The sequence below is a fragment of the Sinocyclocheilus rhinocerous genome, unplaced genomic scaffold (genome assembly GCF_001515625.1).
Source record: "Sinocyclocheilus rhinocerous isolate Xijiao unplaced genomic scaffold, SAMN03320098_v1.1 scaffold561, whole genome shotgun sequence".
Lineage (NCBI taxonomy): Eukaryota > Metazoa > Chordata > Actinopteri > Cypriniformes > Cyprinidae > Sinocyclocheilus > Sinocyclocheilus rhinocerous.
The window spans coordinates 1,215,870-1,226,597 of record NW_015641041.1 but is presented as its reverse complement, the minus strand read 5'-3'; the positions used below and the strand labels follow the sequence as shown (position 1 = coordinate 1,226,597).

General features: G+C 35.8%; 1 protein-coding gene and 1 long non-coding RNA gene across 2 annotated transcripts in view; one reads left to right on the top strand and one right to left on the bottom strand.

Annotated features, from left to right (window-relative positions):
• Positions 1–7,398, top strand: part of LOC107754388 (uncharacterized protein KIAA1644 homolog) — a 14,181-nt gene extending 6,783 nt beyond the window's left edge. Inside the window, exons 3-4 of the mRNA XM_016570805.1 lie at positions 1,097–1,396; positions 7,050–7,398. Of these exons, the coding sequence (XP_016426291.1) occupies positions 1,097–1,396; position 7,050 (301 nt within the window). The 3' untranslated portion in view covers positions 7,051–7,398. The remainder of the gene's footprint in view (positions 1–1,096; positions 1,397–7,049) is intronic.
• LOC107754389 (uncharacterized) overlaps positions 1–9,639 on the bottom strand; it is a 42,168-nt gene extending 32,529 nt beyond the window's left edge. The window contains exon 1 of the long non-coding RNA XR_001641579.1: positions 9,480–9,639. This is a non-coding gene — a long non-coding RNA (uncharacterized LOC107754389). The remainder of the gene's footprint in view (positions 1–9,479) is intronic.
• Positions 9,640–10,728: the final 1,089 nt, after the last annotated feature.

Below are 10,728 nucleotides of genomic sequence, written 5' to 3'. Positions count from 1 at the left end.
CTGTAAGTCGCTTTGGATAAAAGCGTCTGCTAAATGCATAAATTATTATTATTAAAAAATAAATAAAAAAAATAAAAATATATATATATATATATATATATATATATTAGTATGTCACCATTATTATTATATTAATAATAATAATAATAATAATAATAATATATTAAATATTGAAAACTATAATGCATAAAATTCAAAATTCAGTAAATCATAATAGCTTAATTAAATATAATATTTAATATAATATTAATTTAGCCATTTTAATATTTTATTTAAAAAAATATATATACTGCTACTTTTTATATATATATTTGTGGCAAAAAATTTTCATCATATGAGACAAAAACAATCATTTAACAACAACTTTGTGACCCACTTTTATTCCCCTCATAAATCTATTTTGGCAGTAGTATGTCACCAGATATTTCTGGAATTGCAGCAATGAAAAAAATATATGTTTTCCTAGATAAACATCTGATATAATCTGCCTTTTTTTAGCAGAATGTTTGCATCTCTTTGATTTTTTCACATCACATAAAAAAGTGAAGGTCCTTTTATCACATGTATTACATTGCAATTCGTTTAAAACTAGTCATTAATTCTGCTTCATGTCCTTGCCAAATCCAGTTTCACTCCCGTTCTGCAAACACTCCTATTGGACTCTGGGTCCCAGCATCAAAGAGATCTGATATCACACACATGGCATCTGTTCCGCTTTGCTCTCGGCTCTAATAACACAATACATTATCGAGACCTCAATATTGTCCCTGTCAATTGTGGCCTTGTCTGACAGCACAAGGCCCGTGCTTCATCAAAAAGGGAAAGTTTCGCTTTTACTGCAGTTTTCTGTCAGTCTGGGCAGGGATTTATACTCGGAAGGAACTGTAAAATGGTTTATTAACACTAAATGCCTCATATAACGCTAATGAAGTTTGAATTTATTGAAGTACTTTAGCTTTTATAAGACCACTAGTGCTGCTAAAGAGTTTCCATCCACTTTGCAAGACTTTTTGACACTGTGTATCAAAAAAACGTTTGTTTATGGCCACATAAAATGTTAAGTGCATCTAATTCTTACACGTTTTCTCTGTCGCAGCAATTACTCTGCATTAATCGGCGTGTGGATCTATGGATTCTTCGTCATGGTGCTGCTAGCGCTTGATTTTCTGTATTACTCGGCCATGAACTATGAGGTGTGTCGAGTTTATCTGGAGAAGTGCGGGTTGGGCGGCCGCTGGCTGAAACAGGCCCGAGGTCAGTGGCACGGAGACGGACGGCCCGCTCAACCCGCAGCTCCGTCACAACCTCAAGAGCAACATCATGAACACAGCTGCAGTCAGATCAGACACAGCCTGACGAGCCCGGGACAGACCGCACACAATACCACAACAGCCTGGTGAGTGAAATCATACTGTATGCAACATATACTGTGTGCATCTTAATGGAATATTTCTGGGTTCAGTACAAGTTAAGCTTACTTTAGAAGCACTTGTGGCTGATTACCAAGAAAATAATTTCCATAGGCAAAAATCTGGGCTATAGGGAGACTTACAACAGAAGTGAATGGGGCCATTATGTCAATGTTAAAATACTTGTTTAAATAGTATAGCCCAAAAATAAACAATAAGCATGAATTTAATGTGAAACTTAATTGCTTACCAACCAAAACCTCACCAAAAATCTAATTTTACAACTTCAGCGCGTTTTATCATTATTATTACGTATATATAAACAACAACAACAACAACAACACATAGCCAGCTAGACTTTTGTTTTCTCTGCAGTCTATACTAAATTAGGTCTAGTGGCAATGAAAAAGCACAGCATGTTATTGTATTAGCTGGAGACTTGAATAGCCTTTCATAAGAGGGCTCAGAGTTAGATGGTCGAGATCTTTAAAGCCCCTTCCCCAAGAGCACTGTGGGAATTTACTGAATTGAGTCCAGCACAGAGGGGAACATCTGTTAGAGAGAAAGAAAGAAAAAGACGACCACAAATGGAGGTCCCTGACCAAAATAGAACTAAGTTCAATTACTGCTTACAGTCTATTCATAAAGCCGTTTATATGGGTCAGCTCACTCTCTGCCCATTTACTGTGTTTTTATTTGAGGGCTACGTGCCGTTACCAAAAATCTAATTTTACAACTTCAGCGCAACACCACACATAATTGGCCATGAACCAGATGCATCATCATCATCCTGAGCTGCAGATCCAACGCTTTAAAAACACCTTTTTCTACACAAACACCAGATCCGTTTGCTAGCAGAACTAGGTCACAATCAAGAGTCGTTTTTCTGTTGCTAGAGTGCTGTCCTTGATTCTGACATATACAGGTTAAAATCGTTAAAAAGTAAACAAAACTTCACTATAGAGCTTCTTTAGTTGGGGAAACTTCAAGTCACAAGGTTTTGTCCAGATCCTATGAGTGAGGTTTTTACACAGTTGTTTTCAATTCATTGTAAATGAATATATGAAATATTATCATTTACTGTATCACGGTATTACTGTATTACTGTATGCGGGCAACTAAACAGTGAGTCAAAGTTTCATGAATAGATCAACCAGCATTATATTGTTTTCTATCATTTTAAAATGACAGTAACATATTCAGGTTTTAACCAGCTTTCGATTTATATTATGGTTGGGAAACATTTTACATTGCAAAAAATGTTTTCTTGCTTCGTATTTATGTCTTGTTTTTCAGTATAAATATCAAAATATTAAATCATTGGTTGTTTGGTTTCTATTTATGTGGTTGTGCTGGGTGGTCAAAAACTCTGTTCTGATTGGCTGAGAATCGGTTGGTTTGTGCAGCATTCTTGCTTTCAGTGGGAACAGAAATCAGTTTTTTACTTGCATTTTTGTCAGTTCATATCTCAAAACGTTTTTAAATCAATATGACCCACATTTACTTGAAGCAAAATTAATTAATCAAATGTTATTTTCCAGGGGAAAAAAGCAAAATTTATAAATCAAATATTATTGTACTCAATTCATAAAGCCGTTTATATGGGTCAGCTCACTCTCTGCCCATTTACTGTGTTTTTATTTGAGGGCTACGTGCCGTTTCCCTCCTGCTGGCCTGAGAAAACACTGCCAGGGTCTTTAAATGGCATCTGATTCTTATATTGTGTGATCTAGAGAAGGGCAGAGGCCCGGGGGAATGATAGGGGAAGATCTTGTGTGTTCACTTTGCAACATCTGGTTGGACTGGCGTATCATGCATGGGAATCAGCTTTAAAAGCCTATAAACAGGACACATTTTATTAAGAGCCATATTTCAGTGCCCCCTTAAGACACATTGAGTTTCTCTGAGGGTTTATGCGATTAGACCCCGGTTGCACAGCATGTCAGATTGATGGTTTTTTGGATATTGTCAAACACAAGAGAAAACCTTTATTGCTAGGTTGTTCATTATTGCTTTTACGACATTGCAGAAATCTCTTCCGAATCTCTAGATGGCACACGAGGGATTACAAGGGTCTTTTGTCTTTATTTTGCAGACGTTCCTCCTGACAAAAATGTATCCATTTGCTTTGTTTAAATGTATCGCTGTCATTGAGAAACAGATGTAATGAAATTTAAAATAGCTATTCAAGCAGGGCTGTGAGCAAAAGACAGTTAAACAAAAAAATTCAAAATACATAAAATACAGAATCAATTTCAATGGCGTTCGTTTCCATTAACATTCTCACACATGTATTCTTTAGCGTTCTTAAAATACTGCAAATGTGTGCTTTGCTTCATTATTGTAAGTGCTAAACATACTGAGTGATCAGTCAAGTCCAATTTCAGAGTTAATGATTCTGGAGTCGGTCCATTTTAGCAAATCAGAAACATGCAGCGTGACCAGTGATGAGAATGACTCATATGAGCTGGTTCTTTTTAGCTAATTACAAACATGCAGCATGACCAGTGCAGTCCAATTCCTGAGAGAATGATTCTCATGAGCCGGGTCTTTTAGTGAATCACAATCACACAGTGCAGATCACTGACTCTTTTTAGTGAATCACAAACACTTATTAATCAATTGGAGCAGTTTCTCAATTAATACGACTCACTTACTAAACTGCAAATCGTTTGTCCAGATTGATATTTTAAAAAAGCATCATATGACCCCTTTAATATCTCAAGTAATTTTGCTTGATTTAATAATGTTTAGATATTTGTACTGAAAAACAAGACAAAAATACTGAGGAGGAACATCATTTTTGCAGGGGACATGAGGGGTCCATTGACTTTTCAAAAATATGGACAAAATTAGTTCAAACATTTTTCAGAATACCGTCTTTTCTGCTCCACATAAAACCACACAGGTCTAGAATGAGTAAATGATGGCAGAATTTTCATTTTGGGTCAACTTTCACTTTAAACATAGTTTGACAGGCCTTTTAGTGTCTCAAACACAACTCTTGAACATCTTTCAACTATCTGATGGCGTGAACCTCACTAACTCTGTGAACTCCAGCGACTCGTCCGTGGGTGTGCTGTCTGAGGAGGAACACATACACACTGTTCTCTTACAGTGCACAAGTGTGTCAGCAAGACGCTGTAGCTGTGTTAGTCTGACTGAATACCCATCTAATTAAGCCTGTCGTTTGTGCTGAACCCCCTCATTAACAATCACAGGAGTCTCTGAAAGCTTCAGCCTCTGAGCGGAGACTTTGAAACTGCTGCGAGACAGGTAAACGAGATGAGTAAGACACTGAGATTTCATGTGTGAGCTTTAAAGCAGGCACGACTCCAAAAAGCTTCAAGCGATAAATCGCGTCTTTATGTAAATAAATCGGAGTTTAACGCATGTTTTCTATTATGTGGTTGTGCTGGGTGGCCCCGCCCACTGTGAAATTTCATTGGTCAAAAATTGATCCATATAGCTGTGTTGTCATCAAGTATGTTCTGATTGGCTGAGATGACTGATTGGTGCAGCATTTTTGCTTTCAGTGGGGACAGAACTGAAAAGAAAAAATATCAATATACTATATGTATAACTTTACTGTATATATATGTATATTCATCATATTTAAACTTTGAAAAACATTTAATAATACTTATTACTACATATTGTTAATATCTATATATCGGTCTATAAGAACTATATTTTATGTGTGTGTATATATTATTATTATTATATTATACATTATTATTATTATTACTAACTTTTTAGTGAATCACAAACACTTATTAATCAATTGGAGCAGTTTCTCAATTAATACGACTCGCTTACTAAACTGCAAATCGTTTGTCCAGATTGATATCATGTTATACGTCATGCTTAAGGTTTGTGAGACCTACAACATTTTTTTTTTTTCACATGATGTACAATAATATAATGTTTTGCTAAAGATATGCATTATATCAGTAGTAATGCACATTGACTGCATTATCAATTGTTAAGTAACTGGAATTGTTAAATGCATTACAATTCCCAAACCTATTTTAAAGAGACACTGATGTGTCTGGCTCTATGTTGATGGTTCTTTTGGGTTAATGTTATGCTAATGTTAGCACTGGCTAACCTCTCAGTCTCCTGCTGCTCTGGGAATGATCTCCCAGCATGCACTCTGCCCCGGTCTGGTCAGGGGTGCATATGTCTGCTTCACACACCAGAGACATGGCCTGAATTCAGAGAAAGATCTCGGAGGCAGCACATGGTGTATTATTAGAGAAGGTCTGCCAACTCACTGTCTCTCCCTCTCTTGTACTGTGGGCAGATTTCTGTAAGAACACACAGTGAAACCTGCACTTGTCATGTCCACTCTTGAGTGCGTGTGCTCCAAGAGCCGTACCAAACACAGGCCACAGAGTGTGACATTTCTGCTGTCCACCTCTTCAGATACACACACACACACACACACATACAGTTGCCAGTTACACAAATAGACAATGCTTCTGTGCATATTACACTTGAACTATCTGATGCATACTGCACTCAAAAATGCATTTATAAATTGCATTCACTTTTTTCCCCCCATTTAGCAGATGCTTTGCAGCAGTCCTTATATCTTGTTATCTTCTACATCACCTCTTAGCTCACCTCTAAACATCAAATAAAGCAATCAAAACACTTTACATGTGACGAGGCCTCTTTCTCTCTAAATAGACAGTTCCTGGTCTGTTCAAGGCATGTGCATCTTTGTGTTTGCAATAAAATGCTGTATATAGTACAGTAATGAAATCAAGTCAGCTTCCAGTCAGGTGTCTTGTCTTGGTCTCGCCCAATTAATTCAGCAACAGAGTCCATATAGTGGGCTAATTTTCTGTCAGATGGGTGATCCAGTATTAGTGAACAGGCACATTTTCTCACTACTATCAGTCACAGATTAGTTCTACAACAAAAACATAGAAGTTTCAAAAAAATAATAGATACAATGCCAGATTTTTTTGTTATGTTTTTGGAAGTACAGTAGTCTCTTATGCTCACCGTATTTATTTATTCAGAAACAGTAAAAACAGTAATGTAGTGAAATTTTATTACAACTTGAAATAGCTGCTTTCTATTTTAATATTTTAAACTAATTTATTCCTGTGATCAAAGCTGAATTTTCAGCACCATTACTCCAGTGTCACATGATCCTTCAGAAATCATTCTAATATGCTGATTTGCTGCTCAAGAAACATTTCTGATTATCATCAATGTTGAACATTTTTGTTGTTTCTGATATTGTTGTGAGAACCATTTAAAAGTTAAGTAAAAAGAAGTTGAATAAAGAAAACAGTTATTCACCAAGGACGCATTAAATTGATTTTTTTTTAAATGACAGTAAAGAAATTTATCTTGCATTCTATTTCGGTTTCAAAAGTCCTCGTCTTCTGAAATTTCTACTCTTCAAAGAATCCTGAAAAAAAAAAATACATCACAAAAAAAAAAAAAAAAAAAGGCAAAAACCATTTCAGCTTTGCATCACAGAAACTACATTTGAAAAAGTATTCAAATAGAAAATGGTTCTTTTAAATTGTAACACTTAATTATTACCATTGTTTTTGTTCCAGTTTTTTACTAATCAATTCCTTATGCTCTTTTTTTTTTTTTTTTTTTTCCAAACAGAGACTGACCATATGTAAGGACCAACTGTTGGAGTCCCCTGGTGAGGAAGTGCATTATGGGAAACATACTGTAGTACATGCCCCTGCCATATGGACCTACATGTCACAGGGCCCGTTTGCCCCAAGCCTCTCGATGTGGTCCAAATCTCACAGGGCACGTCCTTCAACCTCTTGACAAACCCAGAACCTCAACTCAGAGCCAACTGGAAATGGTCCAGTGGTGGAACGAGAGATTCTGAAGAGCGGCTGCACCGAGATTTGTGGAACTCCGGAAGCAGAAATCAGACCAAAATGAAATTAACTTTGATGGACACAGAACTCACCCTGGACATCTTTGGAGGACCCATGTAGCAGTTTCTGCACCTTTTTGTGAGCTCTTCTGGATTAAACTATCTGTAATTGTGCAGTGTCAGTTTATTTATTCATACAGTAGTCAGGGAAAATGCTGAGTGATGAATGAAGTTGTCAAACATCATTTAAAACATCCAAGCACTCTCATGACTCAATAGTAGAAGTTAAATGACCTTTTTTGCAGTAAATATCAAAACTCAAATGTCGCGGGTGGTTTTGCGGTGAAGATGTCAAATGAAATTGTACGTGAAAGTCTGTTTTTAACTTCTGTTGTGATTTGACATTTTCTCATCTGCAAGAATAAGTGAGGTGGCAAATTGTTAAATTAATTGTTTCATGCCCTGAAGAGTTCATTGTGTATGTTTGTCACGTTGTTTTGAGATCTCTGAAGAGGTTTTGTTCAGCGGTACGCACTCGATTATTGATATTGACCGGTTGAGTTAATTTAGACTTTAGTTTCTGAGTGAAATGCAAACAAACACATGATTCCACACTCCTTTGAACAGGACAAAGGAGACATTTACAGAAAGGTCAGCAAAGACAATTTTTTTTTTTTTAATGGCCTTTGTTTACCTTGGTTTTGCAAGGCATTACCCAGCTAACAAAAATAAGTTCTAAGAATGTTTTGCTAACGTTATAAACATTTTTTTTTTTTTAAGTTACTTCTGCATGTTCTCTGAACATTCAAAATGTCCAAATGGTTTTGTTATGTGAACATTAAGAGGCTGATCACACAGAACTAAAAACATGGGACGCAGTGCTCAGGAATGGATTTTAAGAAAGCACAGAGGAATGCCTCCTCCGCCATGTTGCCATTAAATATTAAAGGGGTCATATGATGTTGCTAAAAAGAACATTATTTTGTGTATTTGGTGAAAAATGTTAAACAAAGTAGTTTCGCTTTCACAACGAAACACAGCGTCTTCACCACATGGCAGCGGCAACAACAATACTACAGTGACAATCAAAGTTACGCCTTCTTTCTTTGCGTGAACATTTGGGTGGCGTTATGCAAATCTTCCCACATCGTGACGTAGATATGTGGGGGCGTGTTAGAACCAGCCGTTTTAGGTAGGTGTGGCTGACTCTTAACTTTTATAAAGAATATCTCTTTGGATTTGAGACTTTAGTCTTTGCAACTTTACAGATCTTTATGCACCAAGAGCTTGTAACACTCCAAAGAGAAAGAAAATATTGAAATCGCATCGTATGACCCCTTTAAAAAACAACAGTGGCCATGCCAACTTGCTATGGAGCTTGCAAGGCTTGCCCCGCCTCTGGGGTCTTCTGATTAGTCCACTGTTTTTGAACTGACATTGATGTGTGGCACTGTGTAAAAGTTGAAGTTCTTTTAAAGTGACACGCCATCTTAAAAACAAGCCGCTCATGTGCAAGACACTGCAGAAGACGTCTAACACATTTACATAGAAAAACAATGGAAAGTACCACATTGGACTGGAAAAACAAGTTCTGTGTGAATGGCCCCTTGAGGATACATTCTATTTAATAATTTTCCAGACATTATGGGAATGTTACTTTTGAATTAAAAAAATAAATAAAAAAAAAATTATCCAACTCAAACATTTTAGAAATTAAACAATGTATAAATAATGTTTTTGTGCTAACATTTTGAGAACATTATTAAAGACCAGATAACTGAACAAATGTCCCATTAGGATTACTGGAAGAACATTTGTTCATAACTTTGAGAGAACCCTGCCAGAACATTAGCCAAAGTTCTGAAAACATTCATTGTTAGCTGGGTATCAGCTTCTCATGCCTGTTGAAATTTAGCTAAACTCAATTTAGCCAAGTAGAACATGTTCCTTCATCAACATCCTTGCTTGTGATGGAAGAATATTACAGTCAGCCAATCAGATTTCATATTTTAAGTTTAGGGCATTTTCATCACTCAATCATATCCCTATGATTTTAGGATTTGGTCAATGAATATTTAATAGAAATTATTAATTTAAGAGCAACAAAAGACCAAAGAACATCTACTTGGCTAATTTCCAGATGTCATCAAAAACAGAACAAAATATCAGACTTCAAAGTGTTCAAAGTAACATAAACTTACTTCATGTGCACTCATCGGCAAGTATTTAAAACAAGCTCTTCAGTCTTGGATTCTGCACCAAACTGATTACAGCGTGTTTTCAGCAATAAATTTAGAATATGTCTGTTGGTAGAAGTCCACAGTGCCGTTTTTGGCAGACAGCAGCCCAATTACACTCATGCAAAACAGCGCCGCTGTGGCTTCACCACCTTTGGACTGAAGTAATTGGTGGTTCAGAAACGAGCTCAAGGTGGAGGTGATCAGATGAGATTACGAGAAGACGTGATCTCTGGTTTGAGCAGGTGTGAGTTTAATTATAATGTCAGCTGGCAAGAGGATCGACTGTGATTCATCATCTGTTAGAATATGGAAACTCTGCCGAAGATGTTTGGGCATTGCTAGGCCTGCATGAAATCACTGCCCACAGATTTCTGCAAAATTCACTCATTATTTACAAAGCTTGCACCCTGGTGTGTTTGTTTACTAAAAATGTTTGTTAATTTGAGAAGGCTTTCAGCTCAGTTTGACATATTTTCCCAAATTAAAACCAGTCCACAAAATTCAAATTTTTTTTTTTTTGCCCACAAAACTCAGCACAACAAAAATGCACAAAAAATAATAATAATGGAATATTCAGATTGTGTGTGGGCCTAGGCATTGCTAACATGTCCAGGTCATATTTCACCTCTAAAATCAAAAGGAATAAATAAGACACCATATTTTACGTGAAGAAAATTAAGCTATTATTGCTATATTGCTAAGACTAAATCAGTTTTTGCATTGCTTCTACATGTCATTTTCATGACATTTAAACACATTTTAACTTCAAATTACTGCATTGAATTAGTACATTTTGCTTTTAAGTTTGTCATAAGTATAATATATGATTATATAAAATGATTCTAATTACAATACAGTATTTTTTTTACTTTATTGCAGTAAAAATACTAATTAAACTTTAAAATAACATGAACTGGAAAATGAAAAGCAGCACAATAATTTTTTATTGTTTATTTTTAAGTTTAAACAATTTTGTATAATTAAGTTTAATTAGGCTATACAAAATATAAGAAATCTAAATTGTTTTTAAATAAGCTTTGTTTTCTTTACATAAAATATCATTTATTATTTTCCTTTTGATTCTATTTGACATGTTTGGTGAAATTCACCCATGAAAAAGGATCCAGGAGGAGTTTGTATTGAGATTTCTATCTAGGGTGGCCATATATGTGCCGTTCATACGGGACACGTACTGGCCGGGATTTTTATA